Source organism: Leucoraja erinacea, chromosome 15 (genome assembly GCF_028641065.1).
Source record: "Leucoraja erinacea ecotype New England chromosome 15, Leri_hhj_1, whole genome shotgun sequence".
In the NCBI taxonomy this organism is placed as follows: domain Eukaryota; kingdom Metazoa; phylum Chordata; class Chondrichthyes; order Rajiformes; family Rajidae; genus Leucoraja; species Leucoraja erinaceus.
The window spans coordinates 22,197,115-22,223,342 of NC_073391.1; the positions used below are offsets into that span (position 1 = coordinate 22,197,115).

General features: G+C 42.7%; 2 protein-coding genes across 2 annotated transcripts in view; one reads left to right on the forward strand and one right to left on the reverse strand.

Annotated features, from left to right (window-relative positions):
- dclre1a (DNA cross-link repair 1A (PSO2 homolog, S. cerevisiae)) overlaps positions 1–23,666 on the reverse strand; it is a 44,280-nt gene extending 20,614 nt beyond the window's left edge. The window contains exons 1-5 of the mRNA XM_055646896.1: positions 22,946–23,666; positions 6,948–8,555; positions 5,087–5,220; positions 3,786–3,904; positions 1,291–1,434 (exon numbers count right to left, since the gene is read on the reverse strand). Of these exons, the coding sequence (XP_055502871.1) occupies positions 1,291–1,434; positions 3,786–3,904; positions 5,087–5,220; positions 6,948–8,555; positions 22,946–23,423 (2,483 nt within the window). The 5' untranslated portion in view covers positions 23,424–23,666. The remainder of the gene's footprint in view (positions 1–1,290; positions 1,435–3,785; positions 3,905–5,086; positions 5,221–6,947; positions 8,556–22,945) is intronic.
- A 40-nt stretch (positions 23,667–23,706) lies between these two features.
- nhlrc2 (NHL repeat containing 2) overlaps positions 23,707–26,228 on the forward strand; it is a 77,275-nt gene continuing 74,753 nt past the window's right edge. Inside the window, exon 1 of the mRNA XM_055646897.1 lies at positions 23,707–23,879. Coding sequence (XP_055502872.1) covers positions 23,726–23,879 — 154 coding nt within the window. The 5' untranslated portion in view covers positions 23,707–23,725. The remainder of the gene's footprint in view (positions 23,880–26,228) is intronic.

Consider the following 26,228-nt stretch of genomic DNA (forward strand, 5'->3'; position numbering starts at 1 on the left):
TTTGATGCAAATCAGATCACATTAATTTTGTTTAAACTGATTTATCCAATGGCGACAGAAACATCTCTTTAACCCCATACTAATTATACTAGAAAATACCACACAAATATACAATAAGAATCTATGGCTGGTCAGCACATAGGTTGGTCTTTTTGTCAAAGTTTGGAAATCTGCACTACATTGTTTGACAAGATGCAAGCTCTAGGGATTTTGAATTAGATTATGGTAAAACTATCTGGAAATATCTGTGGATACCCTTTGCTATCGTGTGCTCCAAGGAACCGTTCATTATTATATGGGGTCACCCAGCTGTCCTATGCTGTATGGCCCAGCTCCCCTCTCTATACAATCATTGCAAGTTCTATATTTCAATTAATGACACTTAAACAAGCAAATATGGAATGCTACAACCATATACAAAATGACAGCAGTTGATTTACTATTCCCAAAGCCAGTGAAAATGTTATTTTTATTTAGCGAATGCAAAGTCCTTTAGCCAAGCAGTTGCCTCTTGATTTGCTGTATGAAGGGTGACGTCCTCCTTTGAGTCTTTGTTGAGGGCATGCTTCAATGATGTGTTGCATTGTTTGCTGCTCTCCACAAGCACACCGTGGGGTTGGACTGCTGCCCCATTTGTGAAGGCTGGCCAAGCAGGGGCCATGTCCAGTCCTGAATCTATTCAGCGTCGTCCACTGCTTCCTTGGGAGATTGGTGCCAGGGACCGGTAGGGTGGGGTCTGACACCAGATGTTTATTTGGGACGTCCTTGGACTCCCATTCCTTTTTCCAAGCTGATTGGATGGTGAAATCAGCTGGTGGTGGGTTCTTCCAAATTGGTCGTCTAGATGGAAGTTGAGCAGTGGGTGGGTTGAAGATGTCCATGTGAATTGGCAGGTGAGGGGAGTTTTTGGTCTTTTGGAGCATCCTTTGAGTGAGGACTACTCGCCGGATGTGTGGAGGGGCTATGTTGGATAGGACAGGGAGCCAGGGGAGTGGTGTTGAGCGGATTGTTCCTGTGATGATCCTCATTGTTGAGTTCAATTGGGTGTCCACATGGTGTGTGTGGGATGACCTGGACCAAACAGGGGCACAATATTCGGCTGAAGAAAATGCAAGGGCTAGTGCTGAAATGCGCAGTGTGGGGGCTGTTGCCCCACACTTTGAGCCAGCAAGCTTACTGAGGAGATTGTTTCTGGACTTCACCTTAGCTGCTGTGAGAAAGACATTGCACAATACCGATTTGAAATGAAGACACTTCATCACACAAATATATACAAGCAACTTTCCTTACGTGGTATCAAGATAAAGAACGTGAATTTTTTGATCCATTAGATGGGAATAACGCTCCATTGAGGAATTAGCTCGAAAATCACCAGTATGCAATATGGTCTTGCCATTTGGAAGTTGGAACAGCAGCATTGCAGCTCCCGGACAGCTGAAGAATAGATGTTTAGAGAGAGTTTAAAAATAGATGTAACTATTATTTAATTATGCCTGTTAAACACGAGCAATAATCATAACTAATTTGATGCAATGCTATAACCATATACAAAAGTTAATGCTTTACTACCAACTAAGTTATGCATCAGCTTCACTAAGATGTCCATCTCTGTTTTTTCATCAACGTAACAAAATCCTGCAGTTCTTCACCCAATAGTTTAGGGGGAACACAACCACGAGGACTAAAAATCAGATTTCACCAACATGATTTTTTTTTTTTTTTTTAATTTCTTTATGCACAACTACTACGGACTGACGCAAAACTGCATTTTGTTATACCCATACCTGTATTTGTGCGATGACATTAAAGTTGAATTGAATTGAATGATTTTTAGGTGTCTTTGGATGAGTAGTAAATGTAGTAGCACTCATTTAAAATTTAAAAATACTTTTCTATTAATAAAGCATACAATTCTTAACCTCAAGGTTTCAGCAAAAGTGGTTTGGGTGGCAGAGACAGGAACACCATCACATATACAATGATGATGAGATGTACTAATGTTACAAAAAAATCATTTGCTTATATTATTCATTACAACTAACTTATTATAGTCGCTGAAAAGCACTATTTAATTTTCTTCATTCAGTGTTTTGTTAGACCTACAAGTCAAATTGGTCACCACTGAATCAACTGGAATTCAAGATACAAAAATAAAAATTGCTGACCAAAGCAAGGATAGAATCTGCATCAACATGTCTTTGTATCATAAGCATTAATGCTGAAATAATTTATTGCATTGAAACATTAAATGATTATTTTGATTGTTGAGATTTCAGAAAGTTTCTTGACTATGGAAACACAAATTTGTCCAATGAAGGAGGAAATGTAATTGAACTTTAAACCTAGCCTCAGATGCAGCAGAAGCACAAAGACTTCCTGTGGTTTTTGTACATACACAGGGGAAAATCCTACCCAAAATAGGTCATAGTCAGAGAACACAGGCCCTTCTGTCCAAGCCAGCCAAGATGCCCCTTTATACACCTGTGCTCCCTGCCCACATTTGGTCTATATCTTTCCAAACCTTTCCCATCCATAAATCTGTCCAAATGTCTTTTAAATGTTATAGATCTTGCCTCAACCACCACCTCCGGCAGCTATTTCCATATACTGACCACTTCCTGTGTGAAAAAGTTGCCCTTCAGATTCTTTCCCCTCTCACCATAAACCCATGTCCTCTGGTTCTTAATTCCCCTACACTGGGTAAAAGACTGCATTCACCCCATGAACCTCTACAAGATTACCCCTCAATATCCTTCTCATAGCAGGGTGACCAGAACAGAACACAATACTCCAAATGCAGCCTCACCAACGACTTATGCAACTGTAACATAACATCCCGGCTTCTATACTCATCTCATTAGATGAGGAGTATGAATCTCATTTATTTCATACAAGTAGTTTTTTTTGTGGATTAAGATTTCATTGGAGAAAGAGTGGCATAGAGGGGACAGGAAATACTTTTTCAATATTTGCTTTCAAACACTCAGATCTCAGGTGATCCAGATGCTTTCTAATTATCTTTTTTCCACTGAACACTGCTTTAAAGGAAAATTAAGCAGCTGATCAGTGCATAGTAAAATGACATGAATAGTTATGGGATGAATGACTAGTTAGCTAAATGCTGCCAGAATATCTGAAGTAGGCCTCTTCTCTTCTTTGAGGTGCCATGAGTTTATTTTTACATTTCTCAAACAGTATCTTTTTAATTAAATAGTATCTTTAAATGTTGCACTGCATAATGTGGCTGTTTAAATTAGATCAGTTCTAAAAAGGCACGCAAATCCAAAACCCAGTCAAAAGCGTCACTACTGCGTAAAAGTTGACATGAATATACCAAGACTTCTGAAGAAATCGGTAAACTACCGACAGTGCCTGAACTTCATACTATCACCTTTGATTTTTAACTTTTGTTTAAAAGGCACCCATATCAACTTTAAAAAAAATTCATGTAATAAAAAAAACTGTTATGGCAATAAACAACCTTCAGCAGGGTAATATAATTATAAATGGATTAATGCATTATTTGGATTAATGATTAATGTTTTATTTAATATTGCATGCAATCATTCAATTACTGATTATAGAAATTTCACGTTTTGCCAATAAATTTTCTTATTGGCATCCAGAATGAATCTGCAAGACAAAGTGTCAAGAGTTCTTATGAGAGACTAAAATCATTTTCAACCCGACCTAAAGTTAAAGGACTGCGAGACACGAGGTGGGAAGTAAGATAGTAACTGATGGTAAAGTCAGTACATTGAAACAGGACGTGGTAAAACACTTACTGGTTTGCATCCAAAAGTACGACCTTAACTCCATCCACAATACATTCAGTGTTCATCGGTAAACTTATAACACATTGGTCCTGTACTTTAAGTTTAGATATCACCAAATTGCGTGTTATCTGCAATTCAAAGGGGAAATTAGATTTGAATCACCAACCTAATTGTTACTGGGACTGCAGAATTCCCAGTAATCTTTACAACTATTTTGCAGCAAATTCTTAGAATGTTGAGTATCACTAGCTAGCCGAGCAAACATCACTCTAATGTTAATCCCGCGACAAATGCAATTTCCTTCATACAAGATAGATACCACCTCAACAGATAGGGTGGAGCCAGTTAAAAATTTCAAAATGGGGGAAGTGTTTTCAAACTTTGTACATGGGTGATAGGATCTATTTCACTGTACACGTGTAATTAGTATTCAAATCAGGTATCCAGAGTGCAAATGGGAGACCGATTTTTAAAGTTAACTACATACGAAGGAACTGCAGATGCTGGTTTATACTGATGATGGAAACAAAATGCTTAAGTAACTCAGCGGGTCAAGCAGTATCTTTGGAGAAAAGGCATAGGTGACATCTCAGGTCAGAATCAAAAGTTAACTACACCCAGTTGAATTACCTAGAGTAATGGAAATTTTAAAATGGTGAGCCACGAGCTTCAGGCTGGAGTAAAATAGGAACATTTTAATCAACAGGATTGTGTTCACAGAAAAACTGACAGAGCAAACGTGCATTGCCAAACAAAAACTGGGGATCAAAGGATTATTAAGATTCATCAGATAATGCATATCCATCTGTACATTATCTTAAATTTTGATTGTATCTGAACTTGTTGATATTCTACACAACGGCAAAATCAGATTGTATAAACTTTAGTCCAGATTGAATAGCAGTAATGCTACTAAAACAAAATTGTAGAAATAATGTAGAATATCATTAGGCCATTGAGACTATGCTGGTGCTCCTACTTCCAATCCTATACCAAACCCATACCAGGTTGGTTAACAAAACTCTTGATCACCTTGAATTTTCATAAAAAAGGGCTAAAAAAGCATGAAAATATGGAATTGTAATAAATGTTTGATCCAAGGGTCACTGCCAAAAGCAATGTTAATTACTAATCAGAAATACAGTGATCCACATCTACAATGTCCATAAACCATGCAACAAATAATCAACGTTATTCCGTGCTACTATGAATAGATCAAGCCAAAGATTCAATCTTGCAATCAAAGCCTTTATTATAGTCTATTACTTGTTTTCTCATTGGCTTTCTTAAACAGACTTTTACAAACTTACTGTGTTGCAGTAAATGAGGCATCCAAATTTCTTGGTAAGACCTCCATAATGATCCGAATGGAAATGAGTAAGAAAGTAGCCAGTGCATCCCTCAATAACACCATACTGGAAGGCATCCACTGTGAAATTAGTTCCTGAAAGCACAAGATAATTCATGACAGCAGATTACTTGCTGTGGTGCAACAGAAATATTACAAATGTTTCAAAATAGAAGGCACTTAAGTAGCCAATTGGGGAAAATAAGACATTTGGGAGGTCAGTGCCAAGTTAATTTTCTGTTCTCTCATCACTTCTGTCCTTGTTCTTTCTCTCGTCATTTCAGTTTTTGCTCTTTCTCTCTTTAGTTTGTTATTTCGGACAGATTTCTACAAAGCAAATAATGTTGTAAGCTTTTCTTCTCTTACAGCCTCCTCTTAAAGCTTGACTGAACGGAGTCTGTAGAGGGCATTTAAAACCGTGACTGTTGGGCTTCACAAAATGCAAGTGATTAAAATTAGAAAACAGCCATTGTAATGTACTTAGTTTGAGGAAGTGTAAACAAAGGCAAGTATTGATTTTTATTACAATACAGACTAGTGAGCGAATAGGAGCAGAAAGAATAGAAGACTGTTGTCATAGGCCATCGACAAAAGTTAGGTAGAAGTAACTCAGAAAAGGATTAAATTTAAAAAATTGTTTCATGTTACCAAGACCCGAGGGCTCGAGCGAAAGGGAGAGGTGGAGCAGGCTAGGAGCGGAGGAGAATGAGGAGTGATCTTATAGAAGTGTGCAAAATTATGAGAGGAATAGATCAGATAAGACTCAGAGTCTCTTGCCCAGAGTAGGTGAATCGAGGACCAGAGGACATAGATTTAAGGTGAAGGGGAAAAGATTTAGTGGGAATCTGAGGGGTAACTTTTTCCACACAAAGAGTGGTGGGTGTATGGAACAAGCTGTCGGAGGAGGTGGTTGAGGCAGGTACTATTGCAACATTTAAGAAACATTTAGACAGGTACATGGTAGGACAGATTTAGAGGAATATGGGCCAAACGCAGGCAGGTGGGACTAGTGTAGATGGGACATATTGGGCCAGCGTGGGCAAGTTGGGCCGAATGGCCTGTTTCCACGCTGTATGACTCTAGGTGTTGAGACTCCAGCATTCATTAGAATGTTAAAAAATAGCAGGCTCAGCCACTTAATCCTTCAAACCTGCTCTACATTCAATATGACATAGTTGAAATGTCCCACAACTCTTTTCTGCCAATTCCCCCATAGTCTCGAAGTCCCCTATTTTTCAAAAGTGTATCTATTTTCTTTTAAATACCCCATTGATCAGGCCTCCATAACATTCAGGCATACAGAATCCCAGAGATTCGCACCATAAAAGCATATTAAAATATACATAAAGGGTTGAGTATGAGGAGATACAAGGAAGGATGAGTAAACATAATTTGGAGTATTTCCATGAAAAGAAGAACAATGGTGTTGAAGTGGCTGGGCTTAATATTTATCTTTGTTTTGTAATTTCCATGTACTTAATCAAAAAGCTACAATTTCATAACAGCAATATTACGTATTGGCCAGCTGCACAATTTACTTCTGCTCCTTGTTGTCTGATGGACAACAGTTAAGCACATTTAGTTTCATCAGCATTTGAAAACTTACTCGTGTTTTTTGCATTTGCACATTATCATGGGAAGATGTACAAGGCTGGCTGGTCTTAATTTACTGGCCAGCTCAGAAACATAACTAATAGATCCTGGCTAGACATTCTTCTACATTATAACAGCATACCACCACAGAACTGCTTAGAATTTGACTCCTAACTAACATCTAAAGGAAAAAAAATTGTTGAGCAATATTCAAATGATTGATAACTTACCTGGGATTTTCTTGTAAAAAGGGCATTGCTTATTTTTGCGATACGGGTTTATTTCCCTTTGTCTTTTAGTTCTCCTTTGTTGCTCATCAATCGGCTCCATTTGTTTTTTTTCTACATTTCCTAGGCAAGCTTCATCACTGACAGAGCTATCTATCTTCCTCTTCCTTTGTCTTTGTCTTTTGGCAACATATGAAACCTCTGAAAATAATTCTATTGCTTTTCCTGGAGGTGTATTTTTCGGAGATTGTTTTTCATCTTCAACTTTTGGTGGCAGTCCGAAGAAAACTCCAATATCAGTTTGTTTTAATTCCTTTTTAATAACAGTCCTCTTGGGGGTGTTTATGGAACTTTTTCCCAATAAACTTTGTGATTCTATTGCAAAAGACTTTGTTCTGCTTTTTGGACTATTTACATGTTTTAAAATACTTCCCGGTTTCTCCATATTCATCATAGGCAAAACAAAGTCCTGAGCATCAGCCAATGCAGTCTCCATAGGGCACCTAGAATTACCTTTCTTTTCTTTTCTATTCTGATAATCAAAAGGTTCTTCTGCAGCAACACACTGAGTAAAATAGGAAGCACTTGGTTCCTCTTTAATTTGTGGTAATAAACTGATAGAATTTGAGTCTTCTGTTTTCAATTCAATTAAGGCTGATCCTATTAAATTAGATTCAAACTGATTATACAGCTCTTTATTGTTTCCATTGTCTAATGGAAACCACTTATATGCTGATGGTTCAGATTTTAACTGTGGTAATTGTGTTTCACCCTCTTTTCCATTTGCTGTTGAAGTATTAACACTATCAGTTAATATAGCAGAATCTGGGCCAATGCCAAGAGCATAAACATCAGCCATAACAATGTCCTTGGTGACACCAGATTTGCACCTTAACTCTTGTTTAATGCTCTGCAGCTGCTTTAAGTCAAAAAACATAGCATTTTCACTGTTATAACAATGATTAATAGTCTGATCTTGAAACAACTGCTTCCTTGGATAACATCTGGAGTTTTGGTTAGGAATTTCATCATCACTACTAAGTGGAGAGTAACTGATATTATCATCACAATTGGTTTTTGATGGAAGGGCAAAAGCAGACTCATCGTCTGACAAGCTCTTCAGTTCCTTTGGTGTATTGTTGATTGTTGCCTCTTTAAACAATCCATCTATATTATTCCCAGGTTTTACTTCTGTTGTTAATTGTGATGCAGAACAATGTAATCTTCTGTGAAGGTTACTAGATGATGACGCAGATACTATTTCCTTTGAAACACTTCCAGAAGCAAGAATCTCTGATGCTCCTTTTACAAATTTGAATTTACTTGAGTTTTGTGTAACTACTTTGCTGTTAGGTGATTTTAGCAGCAGTAGGGCATTTTGCTTTTTGCTTGTAAGACTTTCTTTAATCTGGAGAGATTGACTACCTTGTAAGGATTGGTCATTATTGTTAAAGTCGGGTGAAGTGGTAAGGGTGTCTTTCTCCAAGACACTGCAAAATGTAGATTGAGTGTCATTTTGGCTCAAAGCTCTATTTTCAGCAAGCAGCAAGTGGGAATAACGTTTGTAGTGTCTTGGAATTGTATTGTTACAAAGCAAGCCATCTGGACATTCTGAAAATAAAATACAATTATTAGAGATGTTAGTTTAAAAAAATATGAAATCAACAATTTTTTTCTTGTGTAATTAATTTAAAAAAATCAACAAAAAAAAATCAATTTATTTAATCAATTAATGACATCAATTTTTTTTTTTTACTTGGTATTTTGCTAAACTTTGCTTAAAAAAAATTCTTGTTTCAGGGTAACTAAGAAACTGGATGCTTCTGCAATTAACCCAAGGATGGGAGAGATGTTCCAGGTGAACTTTAATTATCTTTCATGAGTTTCGTCCTCATCATTCTGGCCAGTAACCTAATCCTGAGGAGAAAGACATGCACGCACATCAGGCTGATATACACTAAAAGCCCTTTTAAATTTTTTTTTTTTTTAATTGATGGGATCTCAGCCAGTACACCGCACGCCGGTTCGATCTGCCTGCCCCCTCCTCCCTCGCACCACCTGTTGGAAGAGTTTGGAAGAATGTAACAAATCCAGAAGGAACTTGAGGTGCTGTTCCTCAAGCTTGCATTTGACTTCATTGTAACAATGCAGGATGCCACAGTGAGACAAGTCAGTGTGTCAGTGAGATGGAGAGTTAAAAAGGTAGTAAAAATCAGAATGGAATACTTTATTGTCACATATGATAAGGCAGTTAAACTCTTTGCTTGCATACCCAATGTATACAAATAGCAGTCACCTACGGTGCTGACAAAGTTACAAAGCACGCCAGCTCCTCCTTTTGTTCTGTTCCCTTCCCCCCCCCCCCCCCCCCCCCACCACCCCCGTGGTTCCCCCTCGCCGGGTCCCCATTGTCCTTTGTTCTCACACCCTTCCCAATTGTCCATTTTTCTTCCCCACCTCCCTTGCGGCGGTTCCCTCCCCTCTCACAGCAGTCCCTCCATGCCGGCTCCTCCATTTTTATAGTTCTTATAGTCATTCTTATAGTCCAAATGCTCAACAAGATGAGATTTGATTAGCATTTCTTTCTCAAATGGGAGGCTTATTGGCTGTTTTAGGGCAATAATTTATCATAATTATTGGTGGAAGAAGGACTCCAGCAACTCTTTCCATGTCTTGCTATTGAGGGAGTGCAGCGTAGGTTCACAAGGTTAATTCCCTGGATGACGGGACTGTCGCATGCTGAGAGAATGGAGCGGCTGGGCTTGTATACTCTGGAATTTAGAAGGATGACAGGTGATCTTATTGAAACATATAAGGTTATTAAGGGTTTGGACATGCTCGAGGCAGGAAACATGTTCCCGATGTTGGGGGAACCAGAACCAGGGACCAGTTTAAGAATAAGGGGTAAGGCATTTAGAACGGAGATGAAGAAACACTTTTTCACATAGAGTTGTGAGTCTGTGGAATTCTCTGCCTCAGAGGGCGGTGGAGGTTGGTTCTCTGGATACTTTCAAGAGAGTTTGATAGGGCTCTTAAAGATAGCAGAGTCAGGGGATATGGGGAGAAGGCAGGAACGGGGTACAGATTGTGGATGATCAGGTAAGATCACATTGAATGACGATGCTGCCTCGAAGGGCCGAATGGCCTACTCCTGCATCTATTGTCTCAGCCACTGATTATTGAATATATACAGGCTGTGTAGCTATTAGGAATTCATGCTGCAAAGGGAGATTTCTTTTGCATGACTTTAAAACATTCCTAGTTATTTACCGCCAATTACATACTTCTAAAGCACTGCCCATAATTGTAATATAAAACAGCTACTAACTTGCATGCAGAATTATCTAAAATTTCAACAAGGTAATGATCATTTAGATTAATAATGTTTAAGAAGGAACTGCAGATTCTGGAAAATCGAAGGTAGGCAGAAATGCTGGAGAAACTCAGTGGGTGAGGCAGCATCTATGGAGTGAAGGAAATAGGCAAAATTTCGGGTTGAGACCCTTCTTCAGACTGATGTGAGGAGGGAGGGGGAGTACCTTTGTGTACCTTCCCAAAGCTTTATACTTGCAAGAATTTATTGGTGAATGGAGTCGTCTCGAAATGCACAGTGATACAAAACCATGTAGATAGAATTGTATGTAAATGTTAAGTGTGTATGAGGCCTATAAGGCACATAAGCCTTGAATATTGAAACGGATCAAGTCTTTCCATCTTATCTTAAATTCTTCACAGGTAAAGATCCTTGTTGAAGGGTCTTAACCTGAAATGTTGTCTCCACAACCTGCTGATATTTCCAACATAATTCCTCCCTAGCTGACGACCTGAACTCCTTTTACGCTCATTTCGAGAGGGGCAGCACCACTCCAGGTCTGCCGACTATCGACAATACCGCCAGCGGGCTGGCTACCGAAGCTGAAGGGAGGAATGTGCACACATTCTCGCTGTCCGAGCACGACGTGAGGAGGGCACTGACACGGGTGAACACGAGAAAAGCTGCAGGCCCTGATGGCATCTCGGGGCGAGTACTCAAGTCCTGTGCTACGCAGCTAGCTCCAGTGCTCATTACATTATTCAACCTCTCCCTGGACAAGTCCGTGGTCCCTGCCTGCTTCAAAAAATCCATCATTGTACCAGTACCAAAAAATGCCTCCCCAGCCTATCTGAATGACTACCATCCGGTGGCCCTTACCTCGGTAGTCATGAAATGCTTTGAGAGGCTGGTGAAGAATCACATCTGCGCCTTCCTCCCTCGGAACATGGACCCGTTGCAGTTCGCATACTGTCCGAACAGGTCCACGGACGATGCGGTCTCCCAGGTCTTGCACACCGCTCTCTCCCATCTGGACAGCCAGAAGGGGGGCTACGTGAGGATGCTGTTCATGGACTACAGTTCAGCCTTCAACACGATAGTCCCCACCAGACTGGCCGGGAAGCTAATGGAATTGGGGCTCAACACCTCCCTGTGTGCCTGGGTCCTGGACTTTCTCACCGCCAGGCCCCAGGTAGTCAAGATGGGAGGGAATACATCGGAGTCCCTCACCCTGAGCACAGGATCGCCCCAGGGTTGCGTCCTCAGCCCCCTATTGTACTCCCTGTACACACATGACTGTGTGGCTAGGTTCAGCTCCAATTCAATAATTAAGTTTGCTGATGACACTGTGGTGGTGGGCCTGATCTCAGACAACGATGAGAAGGCCTACCGGGAGGAGGTGGCTGATCTAGCACTCTGGTGCCAGGATAACAGCCTCCTCTTGAACCTCAAAAAAACGAAGGAGCTGATCATGGACTTTAGGAGGACACATCATCCGAGGACGTACACTCCATTGAGGATAAATGGGGATCCTGTGGATAGGGTGAACTGTTTTAAATATCTGGGAGTCCACATCTCTGAGGATATGACATGGGCATCGCACGCCTCAGCACTCGTGAGTAAGGCAAGGCAGCGCCTTTACCACCTCAGGCAATTGAGGAAATTCAGAGTGTCTCCGAGGATTCTACAGTGCTTCTACGCAGCGGCGGTGGAAAGCATCTTGTCCGGGAACATTACCATCTGGTTTGGGAATTGCCCTGCCAAGGACAAGAAGGCTCTGCAGAGAGTAGTGCGTTCAGCCGAACGCACTATGGGAACTTCACTCACCCCCCTGCAGGAACTATGCAACAGGAGGTGCAACTCCAGAGCAAATAAAATCATGGGAGACCCCTTCCACCCCTGCAATGGACTGTTCCAGCTGTTACGGTCAGGCAAACGCCTCCGTTGCCATGCGGTGAGAACGGAGAGGTTGAGAAGGAGTTTCTTCCCAGAGGCAATTCGGACTGTAAACGCCTATCTCACCAGGGGCTAACTCTACAGAACGTTTTTCCTTCCATTATTTATTATGTAAAAGAATATGTGTGTTATGATTGTGTTTATAATTTGTTTGGTTGTTTTGTTGTTTGTCTTTTGCACAAAAGTCCGCAAGCATTGCCACTTTCATTTCACTGCACATCTCGTATGTGTATGTGACAAATAAACTTGACTTGACTTGACTTGAACATAATTTCTTTTCACTCTATTCTTGCTACCCCACTGATCCCCTCCATTTGTGGTTTTCATCCTCTTTCAATGGCTCGCCAACCCCATCCTCGCTGCCTCCACCATCCCAAACCCAAGCAGCAAATCCCTCTTTGACCTTTAGAGTACTCTGCCCAAAATTCTTTTGACGATTCACACTTTACACAGCAGGAGATGGCAGGAAATGTTTCCATATTGCCTTATGTGGTAGGATGTTTAATCCTGGGAGTTATTCAGAAGAACACATCAAGAGTTGTCACAAACAAAATTTGATCCATTTGTCTTAGTTGGGCTGTGCCTGACGTAGACATTTGTATGTGTTTCTTTGACTTGAACTCAGAACATATTCAAATATGAGCCAGGCCTGATTACAACGATAGACTCAAGTTCTCTCTTATTTGAATGCACTGCCTTTTGACTACATTATCAATTCTATATTAGGTTAAGAAAAACAAAAGTTGTGTGGCTTAATAATGTAGGAAAAATAAAACTGATGATCATAAAAACAACTGATGATCATAAAAATAACTAGTAAATGAGATATGTTGCAAAAGCTACAAGTGCAGACATTAATTGCCCTGTGCTAAAATCAAGAACGCTCTCCCTGTAAAGTTGGAAAATATAAATATCACTCAATGGTTTGGATTGAAAGTAAAAAGTCATACCATAGATTACCATAACAAGAGCTTTATTTCTTTTGTTTAAGACATGAGTTTTGTAAAACTAAATTTAAATCTCAGGATGACAAGAATGACAATTGTACAAAATTGATGGATGGTTGTGGTGTCTAGACCAGAGGTGGCAATTTGTAGAAGGGCATTTGGCCCCTTTTGACTGTTTTGGTATTCAATAAAATTACAGCTGATCTTTTACCTTAATGATATAGAAATCATCATATCTTCTACAATTTGTTGCAAAATATGCAGGTTGAATTCACTTTCCAAAATGTTGTTCTATTGTCCCAAAATACAACACCTCGCACTTCTCTGAATTAAATTCCATGAACCATTCCTCCGCCCATCTGGCCAGTCAATCCAGATCCTGCTATGATCTTTCGCAACCATCTTCACTATCTGCAAAACCACTCAGTTTTGTATCATCAGCAAACTTGCTAATCTTGCCCTGTATATTCTCATCCAATTCATTGATGTAGATGACAAACAGTAACGGGCCCAGCACCGAACCCTGAGGCACACCACTAGTCACAGGCCTCTAGTCCGAGAAGCAACCTTCCACCATCACCCTCTGCTTCCTTCCATGGAGCCAATTTGATATCCATTCAGCTATCTCTCCTTGGATCCCATGCAATCTAACCTTCCATAGCAGCCTATCATGCGGAACCTTGTCGAATGAAGTTAAAAGAATTTCTGGAAGTAAAGTACAAATTGCATATCAAAAAAATATCTTCATATGTGGAAATCTGAAAGAAAAACAGAAAATGTTACAAACATTCAACAGGTCAGGCTGCATCTGTGGGAAAAAAAGGTCTCATATTTCAGATTGAAGGCTCTTTGTCAGAATAAGGAAAGAGACAATTACAAAACATGCCCAGAAAATCTAATACACTTTGTATGGCTTTGAAAAACTTTAAAGTCTCATCATGGACAAATGGAGTTATGCATATAAAGAACATAGGACGTAGGGCGGCATAGCGGGGCAGCGGTAGAGCTACTGCCTTACAGCGCCAGAGACCCAGGTTTGATCCTGACTTCGGGTGTTTGTTCTCCCCGTGACCTGCGTGGGTTTTCTCCAAGATCTTCATTTTTTTCCCACACTCCAAAGACATACAAGTTTGAAGGTTTGGCTAGGTATATATGTAAATATGTTCCTAGTGTGTTTACAATAGTATTAATGCGAGGAGATCGCTGGTCAGTACAGCCTTGGTGGGCTGAAGGACCTGTTTCCACGCTGTATCTCTAAACTAAACTAAAACTAATCACTTATTTCCCCAATCGTCTAGCCTACAATATTTTGTTCCTAAGGCTGGAAAGAATTTATCTTATTCTCCTACATTTTTGTCAAGTCATCCAAAACTCAGCCTGCCATTTATGACAACATCTGAAATACTTAATGATTAAGATTTATCTTCTTTAACTTTGAATGATTTTTTAAAACTTCATGTTTAACCCTGCTAAACAGTAGTAAATTTCTTTCTGAAGCTTCGGCTCATGTAATGCGTCTCATCGTTTAATTCTTTGAATAGGTAAGGCAAAATGTTACCTTAACATTATCAAGAAAAATATATATTGTTTGCAATCAATGAAAATGCTTTGTGTTGCCATGAATTAGATGGAACATGCACAAACATAGTAAAATTCTAGATCTCAAATATTTTTTTCACAGAATAGATAAAATTGGCCTGATATTTGATACAAATATCATAAATCTTTAGCTTAACATTTACTTGGTATTCAACTATTAGGAACTATCTGAATTACAAAGAAAAATATTGAAATATATAATATACAATTTAAAAGAGAGTATAGCAAACTAGGTATATGTCACTGGGTCATTATTGTATACACCTTCCATTTATCAGTTAAACGAGCATGGATTATGACGCAGAACATTAGTAATACAATGGCTCTATGAAGCTATGACACTTAACTTTGAAAAACATCAGCTGTGATCTGAGCCCCTGAAAAGAATGCATTAAGTACGAATAGGGAGTATCAGCATTTTTGTGAGTGGGTTGAAAATTCTACCGTATAAAGTAATAGCTGTCAAATTTTAATTCCAAATACACTCTATCCTCATGGCAACTCATTTCTGGACGCTATCTTTTATGCGAGGTTGCTAGTTTAACATACGGAATGCGGCATGAAGAAGTCAAAATGCCAATGTCAACTTGACTTAGTGTTGTAAATTGGAGCCTCATAATAAGGTTGGGTGGAACATAGTAGAATTCAAAAAACTTAGGTGCGCTTTCAATTTTTAGTACCAAGTAGCTTCAAAGCTTTGACAGCTTTCCTTCTGTTTTCTTTGGAACAACTATAGCACAGAAATACACTAAGAATGCCAATACAACTCAAAATTGTAGGAAAATAGTTCTGGGTTTAAAAATTGCTTCCTACAGTCATTTCTGCTAAAGTTTAGACCTGCCTCTTGGACCTATTTCATAGCCATATTCATGTTTGCAGCGATAAACTGCTTTGTACTTGTCTTTAAAAACACTGAAGATTTTCGGGACACTGCTTAAACTTAAATTTGATTGGGGTAGCTTTCCTAATAATTTGATAATCATGATAATTTAAAATCGATTGGGGAGCTCTTTGCAAGTAAAGAGACGTCTGCCAAATAGGAAGCTTTCGTGAGAGTTCACTACAAGCATGTTCCTGTCAGAGTGAAGGGCAAGGCTGGCAGGAGTTGGGAACACTGGATGACAAGAGTCAAGAAAAATGGACAGGCAGCTAGAATGAGATGAATCCCTGCTTGAGGGGTAATGTTTAAGAAGGAACTGTAGATGCTGGAAAATCGAAGGCAGACAAAAATGCTGGAGAAACTCAGTGGGTGAGGCAGCATCTATGGAGCAAAGGAAATAGGCGACGTTTCGGGTCGTGACCCTTCTTCAGACTGATGTGGGGGTGAGGGGGGCAGGAAGAAGAAAGGGAGAGGCGGAGACAGTGGGCTGTGGAGTGCTGGGAAGGGGAGGGGAAAGAAGGATAGAGCAGGGATTACCTAAAATTGGAGGGCAATGTTCATACCACTGGGGTGTAAACTACCCAAGCGAAAAATGAGGTGCTGCTCCTCCAATTTACAGTTGGCCTCACTCTGGCCATGGAGCATTCTTTAGGGAACGGGGGTTCCCTCTTCTACTATAGATGAGGCTCTCACCAGGGTCTCTTCTATATCCCGTAACTCTGCTCTCACTCCCCATCCCACCACTCATAACAAATCCACCTTGTCCTCACCTTCCATGCTACCAGCCGTCACATACAACAAATAATCCTCCGACATTTTCGCCACCTCCAACGGGATCCCACCACTGGCCACATCTTCCCATCTCCTCCCCTTTCGGCTTTCCGAAGAGACCGCTCCCTCTGAAACTCCCTGGTCAATTCGTCCCTTCTCACCCAAACCACTTTCTCTCCTGGCACTGTCCCTTGCAACCACAGGAAATGCTACACTTGTTGCTTTACCTCCCCTCTGGACTCCATCCAAGGACCCAAGCAGGCTTTCCAGGTGCGGCAGAGGTTCACCTGCACCTCCTCCAACCGCATCTATTGCATCCACTGCTCTAGGTGTCAGCTGCTCTACATCGGTGAGAGCAAGCGTAGGCTTGGCGATCGCTTCGCCCAACACCTCTACTCGTTTTTTGTTTTTTTTAAATTTCAAAATAGACTTTATTCAGGTAATAAATATACACAATACATGAACCATGCAAAAAATTCATCCGACATTTTCGGAGGCTATACAAATTGTTCAATGCAGTTTATATACATTTCTCAAATTTCCCAAATCTGTCCCCCACCCGTGCCACTCATGTGGCCCCCTGGTGTGGGATACCTTCCCTTATTTTGAGGGGCGTCTCCACCATACCGTACCCCCCATGTACAGCAGCGGAAGGACCCTAGACTGTGGTCCTCCCCCACTGAGCCTTGGCGTTGGCTGCACCGAGCTTCAGTGCGTCCCTCAGCACATACTCCTGGAGTCTACAGTGGGCCAGTCGGCAACATTCCCTGACGGACATCTCGCTCTGCCGGGTGGTGAACAACGCTCGGGCAGACCAAAGGGCGTCTTTCACCGAGTTGATGACCTTCCAGCAGCACTCGATGTCAGTCTCTGAATGTGGCCCTGGGAACAGTCCGTAAATCACAGAGTCCTCTGTGACGGAGCTATTCGGGATAAATCATGCCAGGGACCCTTGCATACTTCTCCAGACTCTTTTTGCAAATCCACACTCTGCGAAGAGGTGGGCAACCGACTCCTCTCCATAGCAGCCGTCCCGAGGGCAGCGTGCACTGGTAGTGAGGTTCCGACGGTGCAAGAAGGATCTGACTGGGAGAGCTCCCCTCACCGCCAGCCAAGCCAGGTCTTGGTGCTTGTTGGTGAGTTCTGGCGATGAGGCATTTGCCAGATAAGCTGGGCAGTCTGCTCTGGGAACCACGCCACAGGATCCATGGAGTAATTTCCCTGCAGTGCCTGCAGGACATTCCGTGCTGACCACTGCCCGATGGACTTGTGGTCAAAGGTGTTGGTCCGGAAGAACCCTTCCACAAACGACAGATGGGGCGGCAATGTCCAGCTGACTGGCACATTGCGTGGCATCTGCGCCAGGCCCATCCTTCCCAACAACGGGGACAGGTAGAACCTCAGCAGGTAGTGACACTTGGTGCCCATGTGCCTTGGCTCTACACTCCGCCTGAAGCAGCCACACACGATGGTAGCCATCAGGGTGAGGGCGACGTTGGGCACGCATTTACCCCCGTTTACTGCTGACTTGTACACTGTGGCCCATCGCACCCGGTCTATCCTCGAACCCCAGATAAACTGGAAGACGACCCGAGTGATCCCTGTGGCGTAGGAGGGAGGGACAGGCCACATTTGCGCCAAGTACAGCAATCCTGAGAGCACCTCACACCTGATGACAAAAAAAATTCCGGTTATGTAGAGGGAGTGTTGTCTCCACAGCTCCAGCTTCTTCCCCACCTTGGCTATCCGCTCCAGCCAATTCTTGTTACACGCCTCAGCCCTCCCGAACCAGATCCCCAGCACCTTCAAGAAGTCAGGCTTGATGGTGAAGGGAACGGAAGATCGGTCGGACCAGTTCCCAAAGAGCATGGCCTCGCTCTTCCTGCGGTTCACCCTGGCTCCCGTGGCCGACTCAAACTGGTCTCAGATACTAATCAGTCTACGGACTGATTCCTTCCTGATGGACTCGGCAAAACGTTCAATACAGCAGACAAACAAGACAGGAGAGAGAGGGCAACCCTGCCTGACTCCAGACCTGACAGGGAAACTGTCTGATTCCCACCTCCACTCGGTTCGCAATAACCAACCTGATCTCCCGGGGGCTCAGCACTTCAACTCCCCTCCCATTCCGAATCCGACCTTTCTGTCCTGGGCCTCCTCTATGGCCAGAGTGAGGCCCACGGGAGCTGCACCTCATATTTTGCTTGGGTAGTTTACAACCCAGCGGTATGAACATTGACCTCCAATTTTAGATAGTCCCTGCTTTCTCCTTCTTTCCCCTCCCCTTCCCAGCTCTCCCGCTGTCTCCGCCTCTTCCTTTCTTCTTCCCGCTCCCCCCCCCCCCCCCCCCCCCCCCCACCTCCACATCAGTCTGAAGAAGGGTCCCGACCCGAAACGTCACCTATTTCCTTCGCTCCATAACTTCTGCCTCACCCGCTGTGTTTCTCCAGCGTTTTTGTCTACCCTTGAGGGGTATTGTGAATGTAGGAGTACTTTTGAGGGGAAAAGAGGAAGGCAGAAAGGGGACATGTGTTATCTTTGACAGATAGGGTAAAGAAGAATCCAAAGATAATTTATGTATATTAAGGAGAAAAGAGTAACCCAGAAGCGAACTGGGCCTATTAAAGACCAACAAGGCCACAAGAGATGGGTGATGTATTAAATCTACATTTCTTTTCCGTACAATTATTAAAGACCTCTTTACAATGGATTTTGGTTATAGTGGACTGTCTCTTTAAGAACACAGGTTGCTAGTTACACTGTGGGGGCTATTGAAATCGCTCCTCTAGCATCTTTGATTGAAATTGACGAGCAATCCCTCTGATTGACACTCAACAATGTAACAAACAGCCTTTAGTATTTTCAGCTTGCAGTAACAAAATAAATTTTTAGCTGTTAAAAAGAACTTTGTATCTGAAAACATCTCGTTGTTTCACGGAAAGACCACTATGTGGTTGGAGTGAATCCATTACTCGGTCATCGCAGACAATCGGCAATAACGGACACATTTGGAAAGGCAAGGATTAATTAGAGATAGTCAGCATGGCTTTATGCATGGGAAACCGTGTCTCACCAATTTGATTGAGTTTTTTGAAACGATGACCAAAAGTATTGATGAGGGCAATGCGGTAGACATTCACTACATGGTTTTTAGCAAGACGTTTAACAAGGTACCGCCTGGTATGCTTTTCTGGAAGGTTAAAACACATGGGTTCCAGGGCGAGCAAGCCAATTGGATACCAAATGGTTAACAGGGACGAACAAAAGGGTGGTGGTAGAGGTGCAAGGAGGAACTGCAGATGCGGGTTTACACTGAAGATAGACACAAAATGCTGGAGTAACTCAGCGGGTCAGGCTGCATCGCTGGAGATAAGAAAAAGATGACTTATTGGGTCGCGACCCTTCATCAGACTGAGAGTCAGGGAGGGGGAAACTGGAGGTCGAGAACAAAACAGAGCCTGCATCAATGACCCAGGAAAGGTGGAGCCAACAAAGGTCCATTGTTGGCTGGGGACAAGGTGATAACGAAGGAATACAAACATTTAGCATGAGGACTAGGGTGGGAAAGGGGTGTAGAGAGAGGGAATGCAAGGTTACTTGAAGTTGGAGAAATCAATATTCATGCCACTGGTTTGTAAGCTGCCCCAAGCAAAAAATGAAGTGCTGTTCCTCCAATTTGCACGTGTCCTTACTCTATCAATGGAGGAGGCCCTGCACAAAAAGGTCAGTGTGGGAGTGGGAAGAGAAGTTAAAATGTTTGGCAACTGGGAGATTGGGTAGGCCAAGTGGACAAAGTACAGGTGTTCAGTGACACAGTCACCCAATCTGCGCTTGATCTCTGAACAATGCTTAGTTTGCCTCGGCTTACGTGGGTTTTTTCCGGGTGCTCCAATTTACTCCCACATCCCAATGACTTGCAGGTTTTGTAGGTTTATTTTGTAGGTTCATTGGCTTTTGTAAATTGTCCCTAGTGTGTAGGATGGAACTAGTGATTGCTGGTCAGCATGGACTCTGTGGGCCAAAGGGCCTGTTTCCACTCTTTATCTCTCACCTACACATTATATTATTTTATTAGATCATTTTCTATCATTTTACTAATTGCAGAGTAAGAAGTAATAAATCATTCAACCCCCACGTGCTATAATTTTTTTATTTTAACTAATGGAAAAAGGTGGCTTCATGGTATCCTTGTGGCCAATAGTGATGAAACATTAGTACGAAACTTCAGAGCTGAAGCATTTGTAAACATTTTATGTTGGAACTGTCAATTGGATAACCCATTTTAGCCTACTGCTGAATTCCACGATATCATGGTAACCAGAAACCATTAAAACACACTGAATCCTGGAAATGCAATGGGCCCTGACATTAATTCAATTTATTCCTGAAGCCAATTCTACAAGAACTTGTCATATCCTTTGCCAACTGTTCTAGCATACACTTGACCTACTTGTCAAAATGGAAAAAAATACTCATGTATTGAAACAGCACTAATCCAAGTGAGCCAATTGCTGCTTGAAAACCTCCTTTCCATTATCAGCAAATTGATGGAAGGAGTTAATAGTATTACTAAATGACACTTACTGTTAATTATGAATTATAGCAATTACTAATAATTGTATGCAGGCTGTGCATATCAACTGGGAACGTATTAATTTTTGTTGGAGAAAGAGAAGTACAAGCTTATTTTGTGGATGTATGGTATGGGATATACATGTCTGTGAATAAAATAATACAAACAACCAAGATGGACTAAGGAGTTGAATTTACCAGGAGTGAGAATGGATGCCTTGGTACCTGCACTGACTGGAGTCATATATAAAATAAATTAAAATTGTTGTCGCCATTGGATACCAATCTCAGCACTAAGATACTAATGCAGAAGATCTTCTGCCCAATCTCCCAAACCCACCGTGTTTAACAGCTTCATCAATGACCTTCCCACCACTATAAACATCAGAAGTGGGGTATGTTTCCTCAGATAAGAGAAGAGAGTGAAACTGTTGAAGATTCAAGGAGATAATGAGGCAGTCTCTGCCTGCATGCAGCAGCACTTGGACAAATCTCAGGATCAAACTAATACATGGCAGTGAATGTGTTTGCAATTCAGATGCCAGGTATTGATCATCCCCAACAATATCTTATATCTGCAACAAGGTGGCTAAGCACCTCTCCTTGAATTCAATGTCAATGCCATTGGCATTGTCCCTTAAAATCAACTTCCTGGAAGGATGTCGTAAATTCACCGGGACTAGCTATATTTAATACTGAGATTATAAGAAAAGGGCAGCATTCTACGACAGTGATTTAATTTATTCTCCAAACCCCTTTCTCTATCCATAATGCATAAACCAAGAGTGGGAGTGGATTCAATGTTCTCCACTCATCTGGAGGAGTGCAGCTTGAAAAGTACACAAGCAACTCAGCACCATTCATAAGCTGCCTGCTTACGTGGAACATCATTCAAGCCTTAAATACACACTCCATCCACCACAGTATGTAGGATCTACAGAATTCCAGGACAAGGGGTCACAGCTTAAGGATAAGGGGGAAATCCTTTAAAACCGAGATGAGAATAAATTTTTTCACACAGAGAGTGGTGAATCTCTGGAACTCTCTGCCACAGAGGGTAGTTGAGGCCAGTTCATTGGCTATATTTAGGAGGGAGTTAGATGTGGCCCTTGTGGCTAAGGGGATTAGGGGGTATGGAGAGAAGGCAGGTACGGGATACTGAGTTGGATGATCAGCCATGATCATATTGAATGGCGGTGCAGGCTGGAAGGGCCGAATGGCCTACTCCTGCACCTAATTTCTATGTTTCTATGTTTCTAATTCACTGCAGCGTCTCCTGATACAAGATCTAATTCACCCTGGGGAACAAGGACTTCAGGCACACAAAAAAGCTGGAGAAACTCAGCGGGTGCAGCAGCATCTATGGAGCGAAGGAAATAGGCAACGTTTCGGGCCAAAACCCTTCTTCAGACTGATCGGGGGCGGGGACAAGAAAGGAAAAAGGAGGAGGAGCCCGAAGGCTGGGGGATGGGAGGAGACAGCAGGGGGACTGAGGAAGGGGAGGAGACAGCAAGGACTAACAAAATTGGGAGAATTCGATGTTCATGCCCCCAGGATGCAGACTCCCCAAACGGAATATGAGGTGCTGTTCCTCCAATTTCCGGTGCTGCTCGCTGTGGCCATGGAGGAGACCCAGGACAGAGAGGTCGGAGACGGAGTGGGAGGGGGAGTTGAAGTGCTGAGCCACCGGGAGATGTCCTCACGTACTCACACTACCTCCTAAGTCACATACCATCCTGATTTAAACAACTATATTTATTCAAACCTCATATCTGGATCAAATCCTGGTATTCTAGCCAACTTTACCGAGAGAATATATTCACCAAATGTATTGCAATTGCTCACTACCACTTTTACAATGCTAGTTATTTGTTGGCCTTGTCATCAACATTCACATCCTATGATTTTTTTTTAAATGTCATGATTCTGTGAAAAAAAAACCTGCATCAATTCATCATCTTACCATTATCTGTGCAACCTGGTGTTTCCAGACATTCTGCTACATGCCACCGAGGCGTTTCTATCAGCAGCAAGGAAAAGGGCATTTGACAGATTGGGCAGTGGCCAGCGTGGACCGGCTTAGAGTTCCTGGGGGTATATTTTCCATCAGAGTTTTTAGATTGCTTGAGTGGGGTTGAAGGAGCAATGGTGCTGGGGGTGGCTTGATCGTGTGCATTTGATGCGGAGGGGCTGAGGGGCCGGGGGGAGAGAGAATCTTGGTCCTCAGCCCCAGTGTGGCGGTTGCTGCCTCTCTTCCTCCTGCTCCTAATCCTCCTGGACCGCAGCGCCGGATCAGCCGCCCTTCTGCTCCCCCCTCTCCGCTCGGCTTTCCCCCGCCTGGTAGACTCCGCCGTCGGGAGACTGCCGTCCTCTCCGTTATTCCTAGGACGCTTTCGTTGGCCCACACATTTATAATCCCAAATATCCTCCTCCATCTCCATCGCGCCGCTCTCTCTCTCTCTCTCTCTCTCCAAAGCGGCGGGCGTTCAAAAAAGAAACTAAATAGCTAAAGGAAATCCGCATATTCGACACGATCTCGTACACGAATCCACAACATAACAAATCTAAAAAAAAAGTATTCTAACTGCTCGGTATGTGTTGGGGGGGAAATTCGTGTTATAAAGTGTGGGGTTGTGAGATGTGTGGGGTTGTGAAGTGTGGTTTGCGGTGGCGAATGTGGGATGCGGCGGCCGGGCCGGGCGCTCACTCACCCACTCGCTCACTCACCCGTCCGTCCGTCGCCATGGCTGCCGCGATGGGCGCTCAGGCTCAGGCTCAGGCCGAGCTGGAGGCCGCGCTGCTCACCGCCCACAACCTGCAGCACACAGAGCGGCTCATCCGCCAGCACGTCGAGCAGGTAGACGGCGCCGACTTCACAGTCCCCGAGTTTGACGAAGGTGAGGAGGTATAGGGTGTAAGGAAAGGCTCTGTGGTTCTGATCTGGGAATTAAAGTGTAGGGAGGGAGAAACCGCAGATGCTGACAATGACAATTAAAATTGAATCTGAATCTGAGATGCTCGCTCACACCGAAGATGGACATAAAAAGCTGGTGTAACATAGATACATAGAAAATAGGTGCAGGAGTAGGCCCTTCGGCCCTTCGAGCCTGCACCGCCATTCAATATGATCATGGCTGATCATCCAACTCAGTATCCTGGACCTGCCTTCGCTCCATACCCCCTGATCCCTTTAGCCACAAGGGCCACATCTAACTCCCTCTTAAATATAGCCAATGAACTGGCCTCAACTTCCCTCTGTGGCAGAGACAGACGGCATCTCTGGAGAGAAGGAATGGTTTTGACGTTTCGGATCGGGACCCTTCAGACATCAATACAATAATTAAATTAATACAATAATTTAATTGGACTGGCAACTTTCTCGAATAACGTAGAGACCAATAAACGCCCCTCTGCCAGCAGGCGAAAAGCCGAATAGATGGATAAATATGCCACAAATTCGCCCCCGGCCAGGGTTTAGAGCAGGGGCTGGACAAGAGGCGTGGCAGCACGGAGGAAGTAACATGTTGAGACAATTTAGGGTGTGCTGCTACTTTGGCAAGAGAATTAAGTGCTGGTTTTCAGCTTCCTGAGACTAAACAGCCACCAGTTCTCTTGCCTGCAATCCGGTTGAGATCTTTTTTTAAAGGCAAACACCAGAAGATAATTAATTGAGTCAAACATAGTGAAATTATGGGGTAATGAAGACTTACAGTACAGTACATTCCCTGTTCAGGCGTAACATTTTGTACATTCAGTGTTCAGTATTGGATTGTCCATTAGCACTGTTATGGCATCTATAAAAAGTTATATAGGGGTCAATTATATGGCAATGTGCACAGCATCTGCAAATATCTGCTGAAAAGGTAGTCGTTAAAGGAGAGAAAACACAGTAACAGCTGAAAATGTCGTGATGACGACGTATTGAAATGGCCATAAAAGGTGAAATGCACACAGAAGGGTATGGCATTTCAGTGGGTGGTTCTTTCAGGCCACGATTGCTCCCTCAATATGATCATTAATTTGAGTCATTCAACTTATCTGTTTTGACATCTTGCAATGGTTTCAAATTATTTTACAGTTTAAAAAGTATGCATATATCGCCCTAACTGCTAGTTGTCTTTTAATCCATAACTAATAACATAGATGTTTGGCTTTACCAGCACATCTAGCAGATATACCAAAATTATTGCTGAGGTTTACAGTAGTAGCCATTTAAATAATCTCCTGTGGCTTTACTATCTGATTGTAAAATAAATTTGTATAGTTTATAAATTAAAGTACAAACTGCTACAAATCCTCTGCAGCACATACCATACTCGCGGGAAGAGAAATGAGAAATAGAGTTAATGCTTCAGTCAATGACCTTTGATCAGAAGTTATCCCTCGATTATTAAAAACACCAATTATATTGACTGATAGGGAAGTGTAAGATGAAAAGCATTGCTACTCTAATTAACAAACAACTGCTGAAAGAACTCAACTGGTCAAGCAGCATCTATGGAGGCAAAATGGATGGTTGATATCTTGGGTCAAGACCTTGCAGTTTTAATTTTTCAAATAGCTGGGTGTTTTTTGTATTTTCTAAAAATACAAGAGCACAGAATATAGTTTTCAGCATTGTAGTGTTACAGCTGCAGAGAAAAGGTTCAATGTTTGCAATGAGCTAGGTTGGAAAATTGGGACTGTATCCGAGAACATGGAAGGACCATTTGGAAGTCTGCTAGCAGAGGGGAAGAAACTGTTCCTGAGTCTGGTAGTACAATTGCACAACCTTTTATCCGAAAGCCTTGGGACCAGACACTTGTCGGATTTCGGACATTTTCGGATTTCAGAATGGAAGATTTTTAGCGTAGATTAGGTAGGTAGCGCGGGCGGCTTGAAAAGTCTGGAGCAGCTGCCTCCTCCCCGGAGACCGAGAGAATCATTGCATAAATGTTAGTCAGTTAGTTTGGAGGGATTTTATGTGGTGGTGGTGGTGTAGGGGTGAAGGGGGAAACTTTAATTCTTAGTCCCCTACCTACCTGGTCGGCGACTCCCAACCTCGCGGAGCTGGGGGCTCCGTCCGGCCGCGGGCGGCGCCGGTTGTAGCTCCGACCCCGGCAACTCTACCCCTGGCTGCGAGGCGCTCCAAATCCAGCACGGCCCGCGGCCGGACGCCCCAGCTCCGAGAATGTCGGGAGTCGGCGGTGTCGCAGCGCTGGGATACCAGCGGGGAGCGGGCAATGCCTTACCGGGTCGCCGTGCGG